The sequence below is a fragment of the Hylobates moloch genome, unplaced genomic scaffold (genome assembly GCF_009828535.3).
Source record: "Hylobates moloch isolate HMO894 unplaced genomic scaffold, HMol_V3 SCAFFOLD_13, whole genome shotgun sequence".
NCBI classification, from domain to species: Eukaryota; Metazoa; Chordata; class Mammalia; order Primates; family Hylobatidae; genus Hylobates; species Hylobates moloch.
The window spans coordinates 32,174,047-32,201,774 of record NW_026652288.1 but is presented as its reverse complement, the minus strand read 5'-3'; the positions used below and the strand labels follow the sequence as shown (position 1 = coordinate 32,201,774).

The 27,728-nt window shown below is 36.0% G+C and overlaps 1 protein-coding gene across 12 annotated transcripts in view; it reads right to left on the bottom strand.

Annotated features, from left to right (window-relative positions):
• BIRC6 (baculoviral IAP repeat containing 6) overlaps nucleotides 1–27,728 on the bottom strand; it is a 267,757-nt gene that overhangs the window by 156,712 nt on the left and 83,317 nt on the right. For 6 of the 12 annotated variants that reach the window (XR_009209365.1, XM_058426669.1, XM_032753345.2 and 3 more), the window contains exons 13-23: nucleotides 26,149–26,309; nucleotides 24,381–24,512; nucleotides 23,781–23,912; nucleotides 20,313–20,491; nucleotides 18,470–18,603; nucleotides 17,701–17,862; nucleotides 17,472–17,603; nucleotides 16,342–16,439; nucleotides 14,257–14,404; nucleotides 12,966–13,099; nucleotides 7,958–8,104 (exon numbers count right to left, since the gene is read on the bottom strand). Coding sequence is in view for 11 of the 12 variants with exons in the window: in XM_058426669.1 (XP_058282652.1) it covers nucleotides 7,958–8,104; nucleotides 12,966–13,099; nucleotides 14,257–14,404; nucleotides 16,342–16,439; nucleotides 17,472–17,603; nucleotides 17,701–17,862; nucleotides 18,470–18,603; nucleotides 20,313–20,491; nucleotides 23,781–23,912; nucleotides 24,381–24,512; nucleotides 26,149–26,309 (1,559 nt within the window). In the remaining variant the exon portion in view is untranslated. The remainder of the gene's footprint in view (nucleotides 1–7,957; nucleotides 8,105–12,965; nucleotides 13,100–14,256; nucleotides 14,405–16,341; nucleotides 16,440–17,471; nucleotides 17,604–17,700; nucleotides 17,863–18,469; nucleotides 18,604–20,312; nucleotides 20,492–23,780; nucleotides 23,913–24,380; nucleotides 24,513–26,148; nucleotides 26,310–27,728) is intronic. The other 6 variants (XM_058426663.1, XM_058426667.1, XM_032172642.3 and 3 more) reach the window with 4 other exon arrangements.

Here is a 27,728-nt window from a genome sequence, read left to right as displayed (position 1 = left end):
ACACACACACACACACACACACACACACACACACACACACACACACAAATCAGCCAGGCATGGTGGCACAAGCCTGTAATCCCAGCTACTCAGGCGGCTGAGGCATGAGAAACACTTGAACTCAGGAGGTGTAGGTTGCAGTGACCTGAGATACTGCCACTGCACTCCAGTCTGGGTGATGGAGTGAGAGAGAAGAGAAGAGAAGAGAAGAGAAGAGAAGAGAAGAGAAGAGAAGAGAAGAGAAGAGAAGAGAAGAGAAGAGAAGAGAAGAGAAGAGAAGAGGAAGAGAAGCAAAGCGAAGCGAAGCGACAAGAGAGCAATTGCATCTCATAAAACATGCGTAGTCCTAGGCCGGGCGCGGTGGCTCACGCTTGTAATCCCAGCACTTTGGGAGGCCAAGGGGGGCGGATCACCAGGTCAGGAGATGGAGACCACGGTGAAACCCCGTCTCTACCAAAAATACAAAAAAAGTTAGCCGGGCGTGGTGGCGGGCGCCTGTAGTCCCAGCTGCTCGGAGAGGCTGAGGCGGGAGAATGGCGTGAACCCGGGAGGCGGAGCTTGCAGTGAGCCGAGATTGCGCCACTGCACTCCAGCCTGGGCGACAGAGCAAGACTCCGTCTCAAAAAAAACAAAAAAAAAACCATGCGTAGTCCCAAAATAAAATTCATCTGCTCCTTCAAGTGTTCCACACCAAACTTACGGCTATTAATGCTAACAGTCAAGGGGAACTATTAGACTTGCTAAATCATTCATACCATGCTTGTATTTTGGGGTAATATATATGGTTTTTAATACTGTGAACATTTACATTTAACTGATTTTAAAATCTAATGCCCAAATAATACAGGGAAAACTAAGTGAATCACTACAAGCAAACGGAAGACATAAACAATCCAAGGAAAAATAAGCCATCCTGATACTACAGAACTAATCAGAAATCTTTTGCACAATCCGAGTTTTCAATATCCTTTTCTATTTTTATACTACAAAAGGCCTCAAAAACTCTAGTTATAAAAAAAAAAAAAATAGGGCTGGGCCGGGCGCGGTGACTGACACCTGCAATCCCAGCACTTTGGGAGGCCAAGACAGGTGGATCACCTGAGGTCAGGAATTCGAGACCAGCCTGACCAACATGGCAAAACCCCGTCTCTACTAAAAATACAAAAATTAGCTGGGTGTGGTGGCGGCACCTGTAATCCCAGCTACTCGGGAGGCTGAGGCAGGAGAATCACTTGAACCTGGGAAGTGGAGGTTGCAGTGAGCCAAGATTGCACCACTTCACTCCAGCCTGGCAACAGAGCGAGATTCCATCTCAAAAAAAAAAATACATATATGATATATATATATCATATATAATATATAGATATATGTGATATATATATATTAAGCGATCTTCCTCTTAATCTTACATTCCATTCATTTGGTATTTGTGTATAAAACTATAATTGATTTGTATATACTACTGTCACATCTGGTGACAGTGCTGTATTATTAATTTTAAAAGTAGTTTATAGATAGTTTGCAGTTTCTTAGAGAATTTTTAATATGTTGCAATCATGTTGTCTATTAATAGTTTTACTTTTTTCTTTCTAATCATTTTATTGTTGTTTTTTCCTTGTGTTATTTTGTGCTTCCTAGGTCTTCCTATATGTTGAATAGAAATGGTAATAGTAGTACTCATATATATATGATATATTATATCATATATATGATATATTATATCATATATATGATATAATATAATATATATATGAACAAGACCAAGATGAGTACTAATATTACCATTTCTGTTCAACATATAGGAAGACCTAGGAAGCACAAAATAACACAAGGAAAAAACAACAATAAAATGATTAGAAAGAAAAAAGTAAAACTATTAATAGACAACATGATTGCAACATATTAAAAATTCTCTAAGAGACTGCAAACTATCTATAAACTACTTTTAAAATTAATAATATAGCACTGTCACCAGATGTGACAGTAATATATACAAATCAATTATAGTTTTATACACAAATACCAAATGAATGTAAGATTAAGAGGAAGATCGCTTATAACAACATAACAATTAAATATATAACTAAGAATCTTAAAAAAAAAATGTAAAACTATGTTGAAAACCACAAAGCATAACCAAGAGAAATCAAAGACCTAAATATATTATAGAATATATACTGCCAGTGTGTATTCTGGATTTAAGGGGACAGAAAAACACACACACACACACACTCAAGTGTTAATGCATTTAAAAGCTCAATATTAAGATGCCAATTCTCCTAAACTGATTTACATATAGGCCCTAAATTTTAAAAACAAGTATTTTGTGTAGAAATTGACAAACTAAATCTAAAATTCAAACTGAAATACAAAAGACCTAGAATAGCAACAACAATCTTTAAGAAAAAGAATATTTGTAGGTTGTACTCGTAGGTACATGGGTAGGTACATACCCAAGAGAACTGAAAACACACACTGACTAAAAAAAAAAAAAAAAAAACAAAAAACAAACAAAAAAACCTATACAAAAATGTTAACAGCAGCATTAGACATAACAGCCAAAAAGAAGAAATCACCAAAATCTTCACCCATAGATGAATGCCTAAACAAAATGGAATATTCAGCCAGAAACAGGAGTAATGTACTGATACAGGCTAAATGGATGAAACTCCAATCTACTGGTTGCCAGGTGATTGGAAGGGTTTGGGGAGAATGGAAGAAAACGCTAATGGATGAACAGTTTCTTTCTGTAGTGATGGAAATGTTCTAGAATTAGAAAGTGGTGATAACTGCATAACATTGTGAGTTTTATTTAAAAAAAAAAATTAGAAAATCAATTTTTAAAACCTACCTAAAAGGAACGTTGGTAGATTTTTACTATCAGATATAAACACTTAACATAAAGTTACACTAAGACAACAGAGGCTGGGCACGGTGGCTCACGCTTGTAATCCCAGCACTTTGGGAGGCCGAGGCAGGCAAATCACTTGAGGCCAGGAGTTCAAGACCAGCTGAGCCAACATGGCAAAACCTCATTTATGCTAAACATAAAAAAATTCACTGATGGTGGCGCATGTCTATAATCCCAACTATCAGGAGGCTGAGGTGGGAGAATCACTTGAGCCCAGGAGGTGAGGCTACAGTGAGCCAAGATTGAGCCACTGCACTTCAGCCTGGGCTACAAAGCATCTCACTCTGTATCCAAAAAAAAAAAAAAAAAAAGGCAATAGAGTATTAACAAAAGGCCAAATAAATGACCAATGAAACAGAAACAGACCCATATATATATGAGATACTTACTACAGAGGCAACACTGCAGTAAAGTGGGAGCAGAGTAGTTTTCCCATAAATGATTAGATAGCAGAAGATAGAACAAGTATTAAAAAAAGATGGATTAGAAGAAAATATCCATAATTAACTAAGGAGAGATAAAACAATTGAAAATTCTATCAGTTATGATGATGAGATACAACGTATATAAAAATGGAGACTCAAAAAGACAGGAGACAAAATAGAGCAGAAGCAATATTTAAAGAGTTAACTGGCTGTTTCCCTAAAGCTGTGAAAGATATCAGCTAAAACTTCAGGAAGCTATCAACTAAAGATTCAAGAAGTCCTATCAATCTGAAGCGGAATAAACACAAATGAAACCACATGTAGGAACATCACAGAAAAATTCTGAAGGCAAAAAAAGGGCAGAAGGGCAATCTCAGAAAATTTGAGAAATGACCTTTAAAAAGCAATAATAAGACTGACAGATGACTTCTAACAAATACAAACTAAGCTAAAAGACAAGGAAAGATTACCTTTAAATCACTAGTAAAAATAACTAGTAACTTAGAATCCCTATAGAATTATATATTATATTAAGTTTAATCATGTATTGAAAATCAGATGACACTGCAAAACTGATTATTTAACTGATTACAACAACACTGGTTTCATAATAAATTATAATTAATTTAGGTAATTATCAGATATTAGATCTGTTCTGAAGTATTTTGGCAAAGAAAAAAAGAATAGACAAATGTGAAAAAATAACAATGATATTGGAATTTGGATAATGGCTATGCTATTTATTCATTTGATTATTCATAAAACTTTGAACTTTTTCCCAAAAAACCTAATTGAATGTGTCATCAGTAGATAATTACAAAAAGAGATCTTAAGAGTATTTTTTCAGACCTAAGAAAAATCATACCAGATAAAAGCTCAAAGACAAAGGAATAAAAATCAATGAAAATGGAATTATGAGGTAAATCCAAGTGAATACTGAATATAAAAAATTATAATAATGTATCATGGGAATTCATATATACTTCTGGAATCCAGACTATATACTCTGGATTATGGGAATTAATAATGTATTATGGGAAAAAACATATACTTCCGGAATCAGAGTACATACTGTGATCTCAATGATATAATTACTAAAAGAACGGTTCAAGAAAAAAATGGAAAAATTGACCAATAAAAAATATAATCAGCCCTAAAAACAGAAAAGGAGGAAAAAGCAGCATGTAACCAACCATCGGGACAATGAGAAACAGAATAGTACATATAAAAAACCATGGCAGACTTAAACAGGAATATATCACTAATCACATTAAATGTAACTGAATTAAATTCTCCCATTGAAAGACAAAAATGTCAGGCTGGGTTTTTAATAAATGCAACTACATGCCACTTATAAAAAGTATATCTAAAACATAAAGAAACACTGAAAAGTTGAAAGTAAAAAGATGGAAAAATATATACCATACAAATAGCAGCCAAAGAATGCTGGTGTTAGCTAAGTAAACATCAGACGAGGTAAATCCTCGGAGAAATAGCAAACTTAAAGATAAAAAGATAACTCATGCCAGGTGCAGTGGTGTGTGCCTGCAATCCCAGGTACTTGAGAGACAGGGGCAGGAGGGACATTTGAGCCCAAGACCAGCCTGGGCAACATAGCAAGACCCCATCTCAAAAAATAATAATAAAAGATAATTCATAATGATCGAAGAATTCCCAAGAAAGACACAACCATTCTAAATTTATATGATGGTCTCAAAGTGTATAAAAATTGATGACAAAAAATAAACAATCTATCATTTTTTAACATACTGGCCTCATTAACTAAAAAATAAACAGGTAAAATAACCAATAAAGATAGAGAATTTGAAGAACACAATTAGCAAACTTGACCAAAAGGATATATAGAGTACACTTCACCAACAAGTGCAGAGTTAACATTATTAAGTATGGATGGAATATTTATAGAATTTGACCCTCTACAATTCTCAACAAATTTGCAAGATCAATACTCTGAGTATTTGACTCTACAGTATTTAAATAGGAACCGGTAGCAAAAAGATTACTTACTTACTGAAGCTGAATATATGAATACCCTATGAAGCAGTGAATCAACTTCCACATTCATATTCAAGACAAAAGTATATCCATCAGTACTATTAGCTCCACAATGAAACAACTCAAATGTCTATCAGCAGTATACAAACCAATAGTGGATACATAAATTTTGTTGTATTCGGACAACAGAATCCTAAACAGCAATGAAAAAGAACTGACTGTCTATATGCAATGATATAGATTAATGTCATAATCATAGGATTGAAAAGAAGGCAAACCAAATATACATACATGTGCAATTCTATGTTATACAGACCTTACTCAACCACTGTTCAAGAATGCATCATTAAGTGGTTATTCAAAGAAATAAACGAAAACCAAGAAGTAACTACTCTAAAAGGATGATGTTTAGCTTCTGGAGAAAATGAGGAAGAAATAAACGGAAGTGGTCATGAAGACACCTTCTGGGGTGCTGGAAATGTTCTTTCTTTACTTATTGGTCATCACATAGACAATGTGTATCATGATAAACTGCCGAGCTATGCAAATATTTTCTGCACTTTTCCGCATAGGTATTATATTAATATTAACATGTTTCAAAAAAGTAAACAGGATTGAGAGACTACAATCATCTTTCAGCTCCTTATAATCACTAGTCAGCACTTTGCCTCAACATTTAATAAAAATCTCTCTTTAGGCAGTTTCATTTTGGGTGAAATAAAGAGGTGATGGCATATTATATACACAGACTACCCCTGTAAAGACAAGAAACTGGTTCCATTGCTTGCTTTGCAGGGGGAGAAATGGGTGGGGAGTGTGGAGAAAAACTTTTTCAAATCTAACCTTTTATCTTTTAAAAATTATGTGCCTTTTGCAGCAAACACATGAATTTTTGTAAAATAAAATAAAAATCCAGGATACTTAATTTCTTTTTCTTTTTGAGACGGAGTCTCACCCTGTCACCCAGGCTAGAGTGCAGTGGCACAATCTCAGCTGACTGCAACTCCGCCTCCCGGGTTCAAGCAATTCTCCTGCCTCAGCCTCCCAAGTAGCTGGGACTACAGGCGCCTGCCACCACACCCAGCCATAATTTTTGTATTTTTAGTAGAGACGGGGTTTCGCCATGTTCACCAGGCTTGTCTCAAACCAGGATACTTAATTATTATTTTTTTTTTTTTGAGATGAAGTCTTGCTGTTTGCCCAGGCTGGAATGCAGTAGTGTGATCTCAGCTCACTGCAAGCTCCGCCTCCCGGGTTCACACCATTCTCCTGCCTCTCAGCCTCCTGAGTAGCTGGGACTACAGGCTCCACCACCATGCTCAGCTAATTTTTTTTGTGTTTTTTAGTAGAGACGGGGTTTCACTGTGTTAGCCAGGATGGTCTTGATCTCCCGACCTCATGATCCGCCTGCCTCGGCCTCCCAAAGTGCTGGGATTATAGGCATGAGCCACCGCGCCAGGCCCAGGATAATTAATTTCAATACAGTTTCATGAAAGTTCCCGATTTATAATAAAGTAATTTTCTGAAAGTTCAAATTTTTTGTCATGGCATGTTTCTATTCTAGTGTAAATGTAAAAGTTTCTACAAAATGACTATATAGTCCAAGAAAACAAATACAAATTAATTTTGACCTTTCTGGAATCACCATATAAAGGAAATATTAGGTTTTTATCTAAAAAGCTCACATTCACTACATAAACTGTGAATTTCACTTAGTAGTTACCTCTACAATTGGATATATAAGGCGATTCCTAACAAAAAGATACTCAAATAAAGAACTGATAAATTCCTTTTAAAACCTCTTGCTATTCTGGAACCAGCTAAGATTAAATTTTTCACGACTTCTCTAGCAAACCGTTTTTGCTTTTTGTTTAACTGTTGAGGAGACTAAGATGGTACCCAATTACACAAAACCATCAACAGAAGAATCATGTTAAGACAATATTCAAACCCTTCAGTGACTAATACAGATATAAAATCATAAACCAATCTTAATTGAAAGACTTCTATTATTTATGCTGCAATAGAAGTAACTGTAAATAAATACCGATCTTCCTACGTGAGGAGGAAAAAAAAATTACAGAAAACAAGAAAGAAAATAAGCAAGTTTCCACTGACTGATAGTCAAAAACTTAATTTTTAAGTGAAGGTATTGAACACACCAAGAACATCACATATTCAACAAACCCAAATAGTTCCTCACATATTCAAGGTTGTTTTAAACTAGTTCGTAAAACAGTATTCCCTCTTTACTCATCCAACCTTCTTAAAAACATCATTCAGTAGTAGAAACATGTAGTCTGTTTTTACTCTTTCATTTCCATCATAGTTGATATTTTTCAAATTAAAAAATTTCTGAAAGTACATACACATAAAAACAGAATGATTTAAGACAGTGTTCTAAGTGGGTACAGGGAGAAAAAAACCCTATGAATTGACTTAGGAAAGAGTATAAAACGATTTATATTTCCCCCAAATGTCCCTCCCACAAATAAATTTCCACTTAACATAACAGCAATGAAAATTACATAATTAGAACTAATGGTTAAATACACAAATATCACTTTATTACTGCATAAAGTATATAATAAAAGAAGGTATATACCAGTAAACGTACTTGCATCATCCCTTTCTATTCTGGTTCCATCACTAGTTGACACACAAGTAAAGTGCAGAGGTTCAACTTCCAAAAGTCCAGTGAGAGATGTGAAACTACCCTCAGCAGCTGTGCAACTACTGACCTTTCCATTTCCTAATGGAGAAAGACAAGTTTTATAATACGTGAAGATAATTTTTAAAAAGCAACAGTCATAACAATAATTATAGCTGCAACTTCAATTTTAATTAGAACATATAAATACACAACTCTTACACAGTGCTTGAATCATGGGCATGGTATTAAGAAAACTGACAAAACAGCAGGCACCAGTTTCCCTGCTACAAAAGCAGATTTGGATAAAAGCAACTTAGTAGCTCTTCACATTAACAGAAACATGAGTGGTAGTTTCCTGTAACATGAAACTTACATTTAGTAACAAGTGACTTCAATCTCAAATGGGGTGAAAAAAGTAGTAAATCAGCTACTGACATTAGCTATCACCTAATCTGTTGGCTATATGTAAAATCAGAATACATTCTGTCAACTGCATAAATATAAGACACAAAACAAAGGATGAACATTTCAAAATATTAACAAGATTTATCTATACATTGTTTCTTGTATTTTGTTCATATTATCAGTTTTATAGAATGAGGCACACTACTTCATAGTCATAAAAATAGTTTAAGCTAGCATAAGTAGTTTTTAAAAGAAAAAACCATGTAGCCACAACTATATGACCAATAAAACCATAGCAAGAAGACTAGAGGGAAGAACACAAATGAATTCACAGGGACTGTGTATGTAGTTTGGGAAGGCAAGGATTATATTCACTACTTTCCAATTTTTTTTTTTTTTTTTGGAATTAGCACTCATTTAAACAGAATTATTTAAATCACAAAGCAAAACAGAATTCACAGATGAAAAGAATGGGGGGATATAAAAACTGTCATTAACAGCTGAAGGACTATCAAATACAAGAATAAACTGTCATAACCTTGTTTTCCAATGTCTTATTGGGGGTCAGCATGGGGCCTGACACATGTTCCAAAAAATGCTTATTGCATACTTACTCAATACAAGAATTGGGAGACAGAAGAATAAAAGGTAAGTCCCAGTACTCATGAAGACTATATTCTATGTTAGTGGTTATTAGGAATTAACGCAAATTTTTTTTAAGCTGCAAGGTTTTACTTAAGAGAAATTTAAAGGACTAGTAAGTCAAGGGGCAATCAGTCCTAAGTCATGGGATAATAAAATGCTTCTCTGATAAAATGAGGGGATTCATGGGAATAAGAGAGTTTCATACATTTGCTCCCTTGAAGTGGGAGAAAAGCCATGCAGAAAGAACATGAGTGAAATCCCCATAGCAAAGAAACATGGCACATTTAAGGAACTGAAAGAACAATATGGCTAAAGGAACAGTTCTCAATTCTAAGACCCCTCTACATATCTTTAAAATATTAAGCACCCTGAAGAGCTTTTGTTTCCATTGTTTTACTGGTATTTACCATAGTAGAAATTTTAAGGTGTGAAATTTAAATATTAATTCATTTAATAATAAACCCATTAAATGTTAAAATAGCATAATTTGATGAAAAATAACTTTTCTGAAGCAAAAAATAATTTAATGAAAAAAGTGACAATGTTTTAACTATTTAAAAATCTCTTTAAAATGTGAAGTATCAGAGGATACTTGGATTCTCCTACCTGCCTCTGTATTCGACGTGTTATAATATGTTGTTCTAGCAGAAGTAGGTGAAAAAATCTGGCCCAACACAAATACGCAGTTGGAAAAAAAAATATTTTAAAATACTTGCATATTCAAAAACTCGACAAGTGATAATTTCTTAAAGGTTACAATGTGGTATCTGAAATCTTACCAATGAAATTCTCAAACTCTCAAACATTAAGATCAACTGATATATCTCATACTTTCAAAGAACTTTACCCATGCATAATGGTGAAACATCACGCATTGATCATTTGGAAAATATTGGTTCACCACTGTATACAAATATTCCAAATGTTGACACATTTCCTTATCCAGTATTGGAAAACTACACTCTCTAATATCAGATTCCATGAGAAAAGTCTACGTACTGGGAAGCTATCAAGCTCACTATGGGAGATGTTTCTCATTCACTTTTCAAAAAACAACTGTCAAATAACGCAGTGTAAATGAGCGAAGTTTGTCTGTCAGTCATTACTGCAAATAAAAATGGTATTCCAAGAAACAAGCAAGTAGTTCAGCTTGTAACTCAACTGCACATCTCACTGAAACAAGCATGGTACTTTGGCATGCCACAGAAGTACTCTATGCATATGTATCATTCATCTCAGAATAAAAGATGTGTATTCATGGGTTAAAATTTTAATAAAATTAATAATTTTTACTGCATCATCAAGGGCATTTTAAAATGAAACTGACATTTTTATTACAAGTGCACAGTGAATAACACCATGCTTTTTCACAATCGATAAAAATGTCAATGAAATCAAAAAGACAACATCATTCTACTATCATCAAAATAGTTATGACCATACAGATCCCCTTAATGATCTCAGGAACCCTTTGGGGGACTATAGAACACACTTTGAGAATCACAGGGCCAAAGAAGACTAAACGGGGCAATGACATAAGATAAAGTGGCAAGGAAAAGAGAGCCAAATCATTTAGGATTTTATATGCTGTATTAGAAACTTTGAACTTCAGAAGATAGGAAGACATGAAAAGTATTCTAAGAAGAAAGGTAAAGTAAGTGAAAGATCATACTCAATGCAATGTGGAGAATGCACTGAAGTGAGGCAAGAACAGATGTATGAAGACCAGTGTGAAAGCTATTATTGTAGTCTGGGTTCAAGATGACTGTAACTTGTGATCATGGGAGGTAAGAGAGTGAGCAAATTTGACATACACTCAGCTCTCCGTATCTGTGGGTTTGGCATCCATGGATTCAATGAATTGTAGACAGAAAATACTCAGGGGAAAAAAATGAATGGCTGAGTCTGTTACAGCCTTTCTTTCTTGTCATTATTCCCGAAACAATACAGTATAACAAGTACTCATGTAGCATTAACATCCTATTAGGTATTATAAGTGATGTAGAAATGATTTAAGGCACACAGCAGGATGTGCGTAGGTTATACACAAACTGCACTACATCATTTTTTATAAGAGACTTGAGTATCTACAGATTTTGTTGTCTGCGAGGAGTCCTGGAACCAATTCCCCACGGATAGAGGGGAACAACTGCATACACTGATGGAAAAATAGGTGCCATATGGTGATATCCTCAATGCGGGTGATAAGAAAGATATAAGTATCATGAATGACATTCACATTTCTGTCTTGTGCCACTGATGCCATTAACAACAACAAAAAAAAACGCTGTAGAGAGACTAATAATGAGGAACAACACGATGAGACATTAAAGTGGAGACATATCATGATTTTTTTTTTTTTGAGGTGGAGTCTCGCTCTTTCGCCTAGGCTGGAGTGCAGTGGCGCTATCTCAGCTCACTGCAAGCTCCGCCTCCCGGGTTCACGCCATTCTCCTGCCTCAGCTTCCCGAGTAGCTGGGACTACAGGTGCCCGCCACCACGTCCAGCTAATTTTTTTGCATTTTTAGTACAGACGGGGTTTCACCGTGTTAGCCAGGATAGTCTCGATCTCCTGACCTCGTGATCCGCCCGCCTCGGCCTCCCAAAGTGCTGGGATTACAGGCGTGAGCCACCGCGCCCGGCCGACATATCATGATTTCTAAATCCCTTGTTCTGAGTCTTCTTTACTCATTTGCAAACTTGATGACCTCAGAGCTTGGAATGAACCTTACAGTCTTTCCCTTACACTTTCACCCTAACGGATTTCACTGCTTCTTTTGGTATACTGAAGGCATCAGTATCTCCAGTTCTAGCTAGTCTCTCCTACTAGTTCCAATCATAAATTGCAATGGTCTAATTGATGCGTCACTTGGATAGAGAAGACAGAAAATGGTGAGATGTGCATAAGGCAATCAGTGCCTAAGTCATCAAATAGTAATAACACATATATTCAAGGCAGCATAAGCAATTAAAAAGCAAGTGACAGACCAGTATGTGTAGTATGATCTTTCATTAGAAACTGTATTAACGAATACGGGTAGCAAACAAGTTTGAATAGCTAAACATCCAGTTACCAATAGTAACCTAAGAGGGTGGAAAGGTTGGGGTTGAGGCATTTTACATTTCATTTATATTTCTGTATTTGATTTTTTTATTTTGCTTTTATCACACCTCGTAAGTTACTTTTCAACAAAATTGGACTTCTCTCTCAAAATTTACTTATATCTGGTTATTACCTTAATCTGTTTGCAAATTTTCTAACATTTTTGTATCCTAACATTTGCAATAAGTGCAATTAGATGGAAGAAAAAAATGGTCACTCTTTTATCTAACAAAAATAAACAGCAAATTTTAGCACTTAAAAAGATTATACAAATAGTGTTATGCATACATCCAAAAAACACATTCTTCAGAAAGTATAAAAGGATATATGTAATGTATACAAAGCTTACCTCAAGAAAGTGAAAGACGCAGAAAATTATCTTTTGTTTGTGCATCCTTACTTATTACAGTAAGTATATATTACTAATTTCGTATTTTTGAAATAGGAAATGTTTGTTAACTTTATAGAGGCAGCAAAGATACATCAAATAAAACTGAAAAGGCTACAACAAATAAATTTTAAATAGTCTCTTATAAGCATTAAAATCACACTGAAATGAAATGCATAACAAAAACCAAAAATTAAAGTCACAACCCTTTCAAATATGACTTTGATATACCGGGATTTTCTTCAGAGGGAAAGAGGAAGTTAAGAACTTCTAGGAAACATTTTAATAATTCATATAATAAGTTCTAAGGAATTTGTTTTCTAAAGACAAAACATCATGACTATAATCTATTAAGTCAAATGGCAACTTAAATCCAAGAGACAACATTCAGAATTTCCTTTAATAAAAGAAATCACTACCTGAAAGGACATCTGATAAATCAATTTCATCTGACTGGACACCAATGCTGCTGTTATAAACATTTTTACAAGAAGAGCCACTCATCTCCAAATCAAAGAGGACTGGATCAAATGGTGAGCTATATAATCCATATCTGAAAAATAAAATAATGTACTAACAATTTTCCTTTCAGCCATCTAATTAACAAATTACCTTTACTTAGTTTTAAAAGCAGTCTGACTAACAGCGCAGAGGGAGATGCTGACTAGATTTGACCCATCAAATTCAGTGAATCTCAACTATGTTCCCTGCAATCTGTACTCTAAAAGACACTGTCCAGAGACTCAACAAATGTGATTCCAACAAGCTGGCAACTAAGGTACTAAGACTGCCACCTGCAGATTGAAGCGAGGGATATCAGGCACCATTCTCTCCCCTGAATCATTACGACATAGCCTCAAGTACAAAGGCTTTGAGTAAAATGTCATCAAAATCAGAACACCTAACCTAGGAAATTATAAAATCACTGCTCTAAATAAAGGAATGCCTTACTTCAAACGTAGACAATCAGGCAAGAACTTAAATCTAACCTTTAGCTATTGCTTAATTCATCATGTTAAAAGTTTTGAAATATAAGTAGCAGGCAGAAGGATACTAGTTATGGGACAGTAACTGACTCACATAATTCCACCTATAAAGTGCACAGAGAAACAGACACATTACATTCTTCTTCCATTAGCAGGGTATACCACTTTTCATTATTAAATAAAATTAGCCCTCTGAATAACCATCATAAGGATTTATCAAACTGTTAAAGAGTAATTTCTGGCCAGGCACAGTGGCTCATGCCTGTAATCCCAGCACTTTGGGAGGCTGAGGCGGGCGGATCAACTGAGGTTGGGAGTTCGCAAACAGCCTGACCAACATGGAGAAACCCCGTCTCTACTAAAAATACAAAATTAGCCAGGCCTGGTGGTGCATGCCTGTAATCCCAGCTACTTGGGAGGCTGAGGCAGGAGAATCGCTTGAACCCCGGAGACGGAGGTTGTGGTGAGCCGAGATCACGCCATTGCACTCCAGCCTGGGCAACAAGAACAAAACTCCATCTCAAAAAAAAAAAAAGTAATTTCTGAGAAAACAGAAGAAAGTAAAACCTCAGGCTATTATCATATGGAAAAAGTAAGGTATAAACTAAACATTTTTGTAAGAAAAAGACTGTTTTCAGCATATATATATCAAATAACAGTTCTCTGCAAAAGCGTGATCATACTCAGAGACGCCTATTATTAGTCATTAGATATACTAAAATACCTTGTCTGAAGTAAAGCCTCCATTGGTGTTAGCCTGTCCTGTAACTGTCTGGATACTGCGGTAAGCAAAGATGCACAAGCTGTACTGCATCCAGCCAGATCTTCATCTTTCACATAATTCAGTAAGACAAAATACCAATAGACAGAACCTGGAAACAACAACAACAAAATAAATGTTTCCTTTTCCTCCTTTTCCTCTAACAATAAGAATTTAAGATTACCTATTTATCAGAATGCTTCCTTTTGCTAGAAAGATACTCCCTTTTCTGGAAAGACAATCTTATGGGCAATTTACAAAGATAACTCCTTGGAGGGATCAAAGAGGACACTTAAAATATAAACAACACACTGAGGCACAGTCTTACACTAAGAATTTCAAATATTTCTGGAGAGTTTTATAAAGTCATTTAGGTGTATAATAATGTGTATTTATTTAGTTGTATAATAATGAGAGATGCCTCTGAGGGACACTTCGAAATAGCTGAAAAAGTGAGGAGACTGAAGGTCCTTCAAAATCATCCTTACCACATACTGTTTCTCTGTACTAAACTTTTAAAAACAGGGGGTGGCAGTGAGCTTCAAACAGCCCATTTTAGTGAATGAGTGGGAAATTAAAATTACTCTATAATGCATTAGGTACAGATCAACATTGCTTAAAAGATTATCATGACAGTGTATTTTTACTTTTTTTTATTAACTGCTGCATACATGCCAAAACTTAAGTGTCCTAACTTGAAAACTAACCTTAAGAAGCTTTTAAACATTAGACTATAGTAATGAGCAACTGAGTCAAAATGTTCTATTCCAGAGTTAATGGTTGTAGCCAAAATATGTTCAATGTAAATATAAACATGCTTTATCTAAATTAAGAAAATGATACAACTTTTTAACAACTCTAAACAAGCATTTTTTTTAACACAAAGATGAAATCTTTACGAAATATATAACTCACTGAGGTAACTTGTTGAATGGGTTGTTTTTTTAAACTCCTGGCCTCAAGCAATCCTCCCTCTATTGCCTCCCAAAGTGCTGGGATTACAAGTGTGAGCCACTGTGCCCAGCCTGAATGGTTTGTTTTTTAATAAAACAGATTGTGAAAAACGTCTATCAATAAATAAAATTTGGCTTAAAAGGCCAAATTAGTAGCCCTTCATGGTAACACCATGTACTAGCAAAAACAGTAAGAATCTTTAAAAATCTTCATTACCTTATATATGTGCTATTTTAGAGAATTGCTTTATGAATTCCCACTTGATAACTATATTCATTCTTTTTTGTATCATAATAATTGCACATATATAGGAGGTGTATGTGATGTTTTGAAATATATATGCAATGCACAATGATCAAATCAGGGTATTTAGGATATCTGTCACCTCTGCATTGGGAACCCTTTAAATCTTTTAACTATTCTGAAATATACTACAAATTACAGTCACCCTACTGTGCTATCAAACACCAGAACTTATTTCTTCTAACCATATGTTCATACTAATTTATCAACCACTCTTCAAATCCCACTCACCCTCCCAGACTCTGGTATCCATCATTCTACTCTCTACCTCCAATTACATTCATTCTTGAAAGGCATTTCCACAGAGTCCTCAGGTGCTTTTAAAAAACAAAACAACAACAACAAAAAAAACACTGCCCCTTTTAGGAAATTCCAGTTTGCTATAGTCCCTACCAATCACACAAAACATACGCATGTGCAATGACACCTGGACCGTTTTACTTATTTATGTCACCTCCCTGGCACATGCTGGAATTCTAGTTTCTGACAACTGATCTGTTACAGTCAGTAAACAACCAAACAACTCAATGATTGCAATGAAGTACAGAAAAATAGTTATGAATTGAGATGGCTTGATATTAACGTAACTGCCCCATGAACCTTTTCCTTGGAGTACTATTGACGGAGTATATGCCCACCCAGCCACAATCTATCGATCCCTTCAAAAAATACAGATAAGCTACAGAAAAGTGAACTTTAATATAGAAAAAATAGTTATGAAATAATCCTAAGTACACATATGAGATGTTCCATATGACTATAACTATTTGTGATTAAATTAATTTTACATACCACCAGTTGCTGCTGCAGGTAAAAACGACATATTATCAAGTAAAGCCTTCAACAGAACAGATCCAAATCCTGGTTGACATGGGTCACATTTGCCATTACTGAAAAATTTTTAAAAAGAAAAATTGTAAAGACATTACTCAAGGTCTAAATTCAACCCTAAACCTGGTGTGGTACCTAAAAATCTTTAAAATGTATTCTATACAAATTAAAAGGAAAACCTGTCTTAAAGCTATATAAAATACCAAAAGATAGCAGGGACTGATTATACTAAGGATCGTTGTAAATATTTTCTTATGCATTAAACCATTATCTTTACAACAGTCAATACTGACCATCAGCTCTTAGACACTTCCTAGATACAGTAGCAAGTAGGAACCTTTAAACATTAAGAACCCGTATATGCAGTTTCAATTTCTAAAGTTTCAGTTATACATGGTCAAGTGCGGTCCAAACACAGGTGAGTACAGTACAATAAGATATGCTGAGAGACCACATTCATCTAACTTTTATCATAGTATATTATTATAATTGTTCTATTTTATTAGTAGTTATTGTTAATCTCTTACTGTGTCTAGTTTATAAATTAAACTTTACTGCAGGTATGTATATATAGGAAAAAACAGTACTATATATATGGCTCAGTACTAGCTACAGTTTCAGGTATCCACTGGGGAGGGGAGGGGTCTTGGGACACATTCACTGGGGATCAGGGCAGACTATTCTAACTTGTTTCAGGGTTTAGAAAAAAAGGGTCTGCACAATGCTACAAAAAAAAGTCGGTAAGATTGTTACATAACAGAGAAAACACTTTAGGGCAAGAAAAGACAACCAAGGAAAGTAGGAGTGAAAGGGGTGTAAGAGTTCCCTTGCCAAATTCTCTAAACTGCTACTAACAGGCAGAGAAGCTCAGCAGACTTTTCTTAAAAGTTAAATAGACTTATTTAACATGACACTTTCCCCTAAGAACCCAAAATTCTTGCTAAGATTATCAACAATCTTCATCAACTTTTGAAATTCTCTTAAATTATACATACATTAAACAAGGATCAAATCACACTATAAACAAGGTATCGTCCACTAAATTGCAGGTGTACCTAGAAAGTATGCTTTCAACTTAAAAACATACCAACCTAATGCACAAGGCTAGAAATCGGGCACACTTATGGGCTATACTTCGTCCTGCCTCAAAGAAGCAAACACGTACGATGTCTGACAGACATTTTCGTGTTTTTGAAAGTAGGCTCTCATTTCCTTCCTTTGAGCTGCAAAACAATAGCAGACATTAAGACTCATCCTGAACTTTCAATCATAACATCTAAAAGGCAATCAACAGTGGTAAGCAAAATTTTAATTATTAACCTTCCAGGTCCATTTGAATGAACTCCAGCTAACCAACAGAGAGTATCCAACACAAGGCTCTGGGCATGTTCTGTGATCTGGCCACCATCTGTTTTTCTGCAAAGAGTATTAAGAAGCTTCTCATGAAATTCTGAAAACTGTAACATGGCACATCGTTGCACTCTACAAAAAAAGAAAATATAAATACATTACCAACCAAAACAGAACAACTAAAGCTATCACAACCTGGCTGGTAATGCAGTGTTTCATTTTAAATCATGAACATCTCAAGTAGATTTAAAAACAATCAATAGCTATATGTCAAGTATTTCACTTGTAGAAAATTTTTTTTAAAATTACATTTACAATAATGTGTTGTAATGTAACAAGGAATGTGTATAATTTCTTTTTGTTTTGTTTTTTTTCTCCAGAGATTGGGTGTCCCTCTGTTGTCCAGGCTGGACTCAAACTCCGGGGTTCAAGTGATCCTCCTACCCCCACATCTTGAGTAGCTGAGACTATAGATACATGCTCCCTTGCCTGACGAGTACGTGTCAAATTAATAACTATCATCCATTCCTGCTATACAACAAGCACTGTGCGGACACTAGAGATAAACCAATGAAGTATAAAGACAACTCATACTCTCATCAAGATTATAATTATTTAAGAAAAATGGACAACAAAAATTTTCAGGTAAAAGATTTTTATATTTGTGTGTCTATGTGTGTGTTGGTATGTTTTGCACTTTCATTACTGTAAGAATAGCAAGATAATGCAATGAAATTACCTTTCCTTAGAAATTGAAGTTTTCTTAAATCTTCGAATGGTGACTGAGACCTCTTGAAGTAAATCACAGCCCCGGAGGTTTTCAGATTTACGGGTGCCACTTGTATTTTCGTTCTTAACATTAGATGATTTTTCCTAAACATCACAAACAATAATGAATTTTTAAAAATAAACTAAAAATCATTTACCATTAAAGTTATAAAATAAAGGAAAATAATTGAATTGTGGCCATCAAAACACAAATCTCAAATTAAAATGATAGCTTGTACCCTCATATTCAGTAAATGACTAATTTTCTCCAGAATTATAATAGGGGAAAAAGAGAAAGACACAACCACTATTTTAAAGGCAATAACCCAATGATTACAGACGATAAAACCAAAGTCCTGAGTCCAATTCCTGCTGGGTGCGGTGGCTCAGGCCTATAATCCCAGCGCTTTGGTAGGCCGAGGCAGACAGATCACTTGAACTCAGGAGTTCGAGAACAGCCTGACCAACACAGTGAAACCCCATCTCTACCAAAAAATACAAAAGTTAGCCAAGCATGGTGGCAAGTGCCTTTAGTCCTGCTACTTGGGAGGCTGAGTCAAGAGAGTCACTTGAACTCAGGGGGTTGAGGCTGCAGTGAGCTGAGATCACATCACTGCACTCCAGCCTGGGCAACAGAGCAAGACTCTGTCTCAAAAATAATAAATAAATAAATAAATAAATAAATAAATAAATAAATAAATAAATAATAAATAAATAAATAAATAAATAAATAAATAAATAAATAAATAAATAAATAATAAAATAAAATAAAATAACTACGTGAGATATGTCAGGCTCCCCAATTGCTAGGGTTCACTCACTTTCAATATTTAAAAAAGGGAGGTAACAGAACCTGCTATGCCCTACTTCAGAGTTATAATGATGATTACATCAGATAAAGTACACAGAAGTCCTTGTGAAAACTGGAAGACCTACATATATGTAAGGTGACTGGTATTACGGATCAGTATCAGTATGATTCCTTATAAATAATGATGATAAACAAAACCTCCTTCCTGAGTTCCAGGAAATCCAAGATAAGTCAATTGTAAAGAGCTGCACGGTTCACAGCTACTTTCAGAAAATCAACCATGAGGATTAGAACCTGTCTTAAAATTATTCCCCAACTTCTCTTTCTGTATACTCCCAAAGTCACCAAAAACAAGATTGTGAGTTGCCAATAGAGGGCATACGAAGAAACTCTCATACCAAAAGAAATAAATATTATGATCTAAAATAATTATAAAGGGAAATATCTGCTAACAATTACTCCCTATTCAGTATACATTATAAAAGCTAGGTAATTTGCCTAAAGTTAATTCAGGCTGGGTGCGGTGGCTCACGCCTGTAACCCCAGCACTTTGAAAGGCCAAGGTGGGCAGATCACCTGAGGTTAGGAGTTGAGACCAGCCTGGCCTATATGGTGAAACCCCGTCTCTACTACAAAGACAAAAATTAGCTGGGCATGGTGGCACACGCCTGTGATCCCAGCTACTAGGAGGTTGAGGTGGGAGGATGGCTTGAATCTGGGAGGCAGAGGTTGCAGTGAGCCGAGTTTACGCCACTGCATTCCAGCCTGGGGGAAAGAGTGAGACCCCATCTCAAAACTCTAAAATAAATAAAATGAAATAATAAAGTTAACTCAAAACATTCTTCTTCCCAAATATATTTAAGTCACTCCAAAGAAAAAATACAAACAAACCAAGTGTATAGTAAAACATCACTGAAGGGTCATACTACTTCTAATAGTGTGTTAAATCTGATCCACAATGTTTAAAACTGTATTGTTATTGTTCAAAATGACAGTTTCATACCTTGCCTGCTGCAACTTTAGCCAAAAGTGAAGCAAGTGAATAACCCTTGTTACTCTGGTGTTTTAGGGATGGAAGCCTTACTACAGGACGCATACCACCATTACAAATCTCTTCTGTTCCTCTTTCATTCACTGCCTTGACATGGATTAAAAATGAACGATATTTTCCTCCTGCCATACCTAGAGAAGTGGAGTAGAATGGGGAAAATAACTGAATCACCAATAAATTCCACTGTTTTTCATCGTCATAGAACAAGATCAACAACTAACTCCACAAAAAGTACAGTAGGCCAGAACTTTCAAATTATACTATTTGAGCAGAAGAAAGTTGAACCACCTTCACATGCTGTCAGCAAAAAACAACGAACAAAGGAATGATATGAATAGTATAAAACCATTATCTTTGACTAATTGAGATAAACATTTGGCATGTTTTTTCCCCAATATTATTCATTTTAATGGTAAAAATGTTGTAAACTACACACACACACACACAAAACTGTCATTAAGCTATCATCCAGATAATTACAGAACGTATATCCATCCAGTCTTCTTGTGCATACACGTACATACATCCACATATATGTGCACATATACACATAGCATTACAGTACTGACAGTTAAAAATGTGCATGCAGGCTTTGGAGTCACTATCTGGGTTTCAATAATGGCTCTACCATTTATTAGGCACATGACAAATTATCCTCTCTGTGGCTCAGTTTCTTCTAATGTAAAATGAGACTAACAGTTCCTACCTCAGAGTTAACTAAACCACTGTTAACTATGCTTGGCACAAAGAAAGCACTCAAATAGGCCAGGCGCGGTGGCTCATGCCTGTAATCCCAGCACTTTGGGAGGGTAAGGCAGGCAGATCACAAGGTCAGGAGATCGAGACCATCCTGGCTAACACAGTGAAACCCCATCTCTACAAAAAATACAAAAAAAATTAGCTAGGCGTGGTGGCAGGCGCCTGTAGTCCCAGCTACTCGGGAGGCTGAGGCAGGAGAACGGGGTGAACCCAGGAGGTGGAGCTTGCCGTGAGCCAAGATCGCGCCACTGACACTCCAGCCTGGGCGACAGAGCAGGACTCCGTCTCAAAAAAAAAAAAAAAAAAAAGAAGAAGAACACTTGAATAATTATTATCACTAGTATGTGACATTAACTAAACTGGGATCATACTATACAATCTATATATAAAATACATTTCTTAATTATCATCAAATTACTACATCTGCCAGCAAACTATCAGTCTATTGTTGCATTACCAGGTATTAAATCTTTCATGATTATAAATGCTATCACTCTACTTAGCTACCTGCCTGCTGTGCTAGCACTACACTGTTAACATTTTTCTTAACACTACTGTACTATTCTCTGTGTTGTGGTATCTGACATTCTGTTTCAAAATTTCTTTGGCCAATGTTACCCCTTTACTCGTCCAAAAAAACTTAGCACTTATCTTGTTCAGTTTCAAAGATGTTGGGGAGAATTTTATGGAAAAAAATCTTAGTATATTCTAAGAAAATTAATACTTTCCAAACACATGCCATGTAATTCTACACTCCATTTTGTCAAAATCGGTATTTTTGACCAGATGTGGTGGCTCACACCTGTAATCCTAGCATTTTGGGAGGCCAAGGTAGGAAGATCCCTTGAGCCCAGGAGTTGGAGACCAGCCTGGGCCACACGAGGAGACTGTGTCTCTAAAAAATAAAAAATTTTTTAAAACACCAATATTTCTATTTCCACATAAAAATATAAGATTCACACTCTCATTGAATGAAACTTATAATCTAAACAATTTGAGGTTAGTTTTTGTTCACTACTGTATCCCAGCATGAAACCTAACATATAACATCTTGAAAACCTAATGACAATAAGAAAGCACAAAACTTGCATATATACAGGCTGAGTATCCCTAATCTGAAAATCCAAAATGCTCCAAAATGCAAAACTCTTTGAGAGCTGACATGATGCTAAAAGGAAATGCTCATTGGAACATTTCATATTTTGGATTTTTGGATTAGGAATACTGAACTAGTTAAGTATACCACAAATATTCCAAAACCAGAAAAAAATCTGAAATCTGAAACACTTCTGGTACCAAGCATTTCAGATAAGGGATACTTGACCTGTACTATGTCTGCTATTAAATGGTTATGTGTGAATGTGGACAAACATTAGGAAGCAAATGTACACAAATATAAATAGATGATATATAGTTGGCCAGCTATTTTCTTTGGTTGGAGAAGGATCTCTACATCTCACCCCACCCAAAATTTCTTTAACAATTGAACTAGTCATTTTGTGTTGGTTTTTTTTAATTCACCCCCAGAATACAAAAGCTGAAAACGTCCTACTACTGATATTTCTATTTATTATCAACATGATAGCCCATTATCTTAAAACATTCATTACAATCTACATTTGTTTATGACACTCAAATCATTGTACATGATACTGTCGAAGCTCTTCTAATAAAAATCCTCTTTTGGCCTGGAGCGGTGGCTCACGTCTGCAATCTTAACACTTTGGGGGACCCAGGCAGGCAGATTGGCTGGGCTCAAGAGTTCGAGATCACCCTGGGCAACATGATGAAACCCCACCTCCACTAATATTACAAAAAATTAGCCAGGCGTTGTGGCACACGCTTGTAGTCCCAGCTACTCAGAAGGCTGAGGCACGAGAACTGCTTGAGCCTGGGAGGCAGGTGTTGCAGCAAGTTGAGATCACAGCACTGCACTCCAACCTGGGTGACAGAGCAAGACTCTGTCTCGAAAAAAAAAAAACAAAAAAAACCCAAAACCTCTCTTGGCCAGGTGCGGTGGCTGACGCCTGTAATCCCAACACTTTGGGAGGCCAAGGTGGGCAGATGATTTGAGGTCAGGAGTTCCAGACCAGCTTGGCCAACATGGTGAAACCCCATCTCTACTAAAACTACAAAAATTAGCTGGGCGTAATCCCTGCTACTTGGGAGGCTGAGGCAAGAGAATCACTTGAACCTGGGAGGCGGAGGGTGCAATGAGCAAAGATCGCGCCACTACACTCCAGCCTGGGTGACAGAATGAGACTGTCTAAAAAAAACCAAAAAACCTCTTTTAAGGGAAGATACTGTAATAATATATAATAAAACTCTGAAGAGACGGGACTCTGATGTGATGTGAAGGGTAAAAATGGCAGAACATAATGTCTGCTTACTCAAAAGAGCTCTGTTATGTCACACTAAGTCATCCTGTAGTCATTTCAACGTTTTTTCAAAAAGCACTGAGACCTCTAAGACACAAAAAGTAGGATCAGATAACCATACAGTTACTTTATGACAGGAAATGACCTCAGCTACCAGAAAACTGATGAAATTTCGAATGAAAGTCCCCAAAAAAATCTTATTTTTTTGAGATCAGTCTTTTTTTCCATCTTTTTTACAACTGTGGTATTATTAATTCTGCTTTTGTAAAACATATTACTTCACCTTTAACAAGTTTGGGGCTTGTTAACGTCAACATTCCAGCATGCCCTGATAGATCAAGGCCACTAGCAAGCCATACTGGCCCACATAGAATGTCTTCTTTATGATCCTCCAAAAATGGACATAATCTAAGACCTAAAAAGAAAAATACATATTTTTCTTTTAAATTCATTCATTTAAAATGTAATATTTAATAAGCAAATACCATCCCATTTACATATAATACCACCACACAAAATATCATACTTAGAATGTGTTAAAATAAGAACTGTCATGCTAAGGAACTATAATCAATTATTTGTTATGTTGCTTTCCATTCCCATATTATTTTACAGTTCACCTTTATTTTCAAAAAAGTTATAAACCACGACTTGATTTCAAATCCCAAGATATTAAAAACCAAGAATGCATTAGCGCAGCTGTGGTCACAAAAGATGAGCTGAAAGTTAAAAGCGTATTGCCAAAGCAGAATTACAGGTTATTTTTTAATTGTGTTCTTGAAACCAAGTTTTTGCAAGCCATAAGGAAATCTTGCCCGACATGTTGCATTCAGATCACTACTCCTTTTACTGTCATGGACAACAGCTCTATAATTTAACTCACACTGTGATTCCTCTACATCCATGTGCTGCATTTCTTCATTCAAATCAACCAGGGACGGTTTCCCATTTTGTTCCACTTCAATGTTAAGAGCTGGAGACAAAGGAAAGGTGATCTGCCTATCTACTGCTGTTTCTAGAGGATAAAAATATTAGTAAACTTAATTTTCTTTAATATCAATGATTTATGTGCCTGAAAAATCTAAAATTTCCTGTTAACTTGGGAACTTGTGTGATTTTCATCACAGATGCTATAAAATGGTTGGAGGAAAATTTTGATTCAATTGTTTTATACATTCTTCTCTCTTTTAATGGTAATAAAATATTTGCCTAAAAAAACAATCTGCTGGCAACTAAACTAAAAGTTCTTACCCTAGGCGGCACGGTACAAGCACTTGCAGAGCTTTAAAACTACCAAATCCTGAGTCCTCCACCCAATTAATTCAAAATCTGTCAAAAGACTGCACACATACAAACATATCCATATACACACAGACTCACATAAATACACAGACACACATATAGTCATCCATCCCTCAGTATCTGTGGAGGATTAGTTCCAGGACCCCCACAGATGTCAAAATCCACAGATGTTCCAGTCCCTTATATAAAATGGCATAATATTTGTATATAACCTTATTCATATCCTCCCGTATACTTTTAATCATCTTTAGTTTACTAATAAAACCTAATACAATGTGAATGCCATGCAAATACTATTTATTTATTTCAGACAGAGTCTCACTCTGTCACCTAGGCTGGAGTGCAGTGGTGCAGTCATAGCTCACTGTAACCTCCAAATCCTGGGCTCAAGTGATCCTCCTGCCTCAGCCTCATGAGTACTGCCACCTGAGTAGCGCCACAGGTGCACACCACCACACCCAGCTAATTTTTTAAAAAATTTTTTGTAGACATGTGCTTGCTATACTTCCCAGGCTGGTCTCAAATTCCTGGACTAAAGTGATCCTTCTGCCTCGGCCTCTCAAAATGCTGGGATTATAGGCACAAGCAACCACATGTGGTCTAATATTACTTTTTATTTGTATATTTTCTTATTGCTGTATTTTTTCCCCCCGCAAAGGATTTTCAATCCATGATTGGTTGTTTCTGAGGTTGGTTGACTCCTGGGACGTGAAATCCACATATAGAGAGTGCCAGACGTATACGTAATTTTTCAAAAAGGAAAATTTTCAAGTTTCAATGTTTGAAACTGGAGTTAAGTTGCCATTTTACCATGAAATTATCCCCAGCCTCTTTAACTTATTAAGGAGAAAACACTGAGTAGTAACACCTAGTTTCTAACCATGCTAAATGTGTATAATCTACTTTAATAACTCAGTGCAACAAATTCTGAACTTGTAAGAAAGATAAAAATGAGTGTATTTTTAGCATTACATGAAAGGCTGGCTTCATTAATAACCTTAAAAGTAACTTCCATAACAGTTCTATTCACAATTAAGTCTTCTCCTAGGAAAAGAAATACATAAAGCTAGTAATGCTAAAAGTCCAACTAATTTACAAAGGAACTAATCTCATTTCCAAAAAAGCATAATTATATGATTCAAGTTTATGCAATTCTGAACATCAATGGGTCACTGAAAAGTTTTGAAATGTTCTCTGAATTACTTTTCTAAATAAAATCACAAAAAGTAGAGCAGGCAAATGGCAATAAGGGGCAGAAAGGGACACAAAACTTAGCCAAGTTGAAAATCAGTTTTCAGAAATCAACCACAAAATAAAATCTTCAACGATAAATTTTGATCCATTCTTACCATTGACTTTCCCTAATCCTGGAGCTTTATTTTTCAGCAGTGTCACTTGTATCTGTGGAATATTGGTGATGTTTGAGTTCAAAACGAATTTGAAGTCCACATGTCCAACCATGCAAGCTTTAGGTAGTACTAATTCAAATACATGTTCATCCCAGCTGTTGCTGTCAAATAAGGGGAAAAATGCTAAATAAAGCAAAAATCTTTCTTCAGCCACAACCATATTATCATTAAGGTCACCTTTCCTACTTTTTGCTTTGCAGCTTCCAACAAAATCTAGTGTTTCTCAATGGGATCAAGTGAGAAAATAGCTCCCAATGGAGAAGGTTAAACAAAGGGCAATGAATGATCTTACTTTAGCAATCTACACCTACCTTGAGACTTGCACATACCAATAAATTCTTATTCCTCAAAGTGTGAACGATTTAATGTGAATTACCTGCGAATTCCTGGTACCCACCCTAGATCTACGAGTAGGGTCCCAGAATCTTCATTTCAAAACAATTTATTGCATTTCTTATATATATTCATTCTTGGGTTTTAAATGCTACATATATGCTGGAAAATGAAAATCTCCAAACTCCTCCACTAAATTTAAGGCTCATATCCAAATGTCTACTAGACATCTCAAACTCATTATGAAAAAACTGACTTCCAAATCTCAGTAAACAGAAACATCATTTTTCAGTGAACTCAGTCCAAAACCTGAAAGCTGTCCTTTCTTCTCCCCTCTCACACAATATGTTCAATACATCAGCAAATTCTATTCCTTGTACCTCCAAATTATATCCAGAATCTAACCACTCTTTTCACTACCTCCATCACTATCAAAATGGTCCAAGCTACCATCAGCATTCCTGAATTAGCACAACAGCAACCAAACTAGAACCATTCTATCACTGCCCTCCTCACCACAACTATCATTCTAAATACAGAAGTCAAATTAACCTTTGTAAAATATAAATTAAACCACATCACTCCTATATTCAAACCTGCTAACACTTTCCCATCTCACATAGCATGAAAGTCTTTTTTTTCTTCTTCCGAAATGGGGTCTCACTCTGTCACCCAGGCCAGAGTGCAGTGGCACAACCACGGCTCACTACAGCCTCGACCGCCTGGGCTCAAGTGATTCTCCTACCTCAGTTTCCCAAGTATCTGGGACCACAGGGACATACCACCATGTCCAGCTAAACTTTTTTTTATTATTTATAGAGATGAGGTCTCCCTATATTGCCCAGGTGGGTCTTGAACAGCTGGGCTCAAGTGATCCTCCTGCGTCAGTCTCCCAAAATGCTAGGATTACAGATGTGAGCCACCATGCCTGACCTTTTATAAAGGCATTCATGATCCTGCTCCCAGGTACCTCTACCTCTTTTTTTCTTTTTGAGATGGAGTCTCGCTCTGTAGCCCAGGCTGGAATGCAGTGGAGCATAATCTTGGCTTACTGCAGCCTCCGCCTCCCAGGATCAAGCAATTCTCTGCCTCAGCCTCCTGAGTAGCTCGGATTACAGGTGTGCACCATCACACCCAGCTACTTTTTGTATTTTTAGTAGACACGGCGTTTCACCATGTCGGCCAGG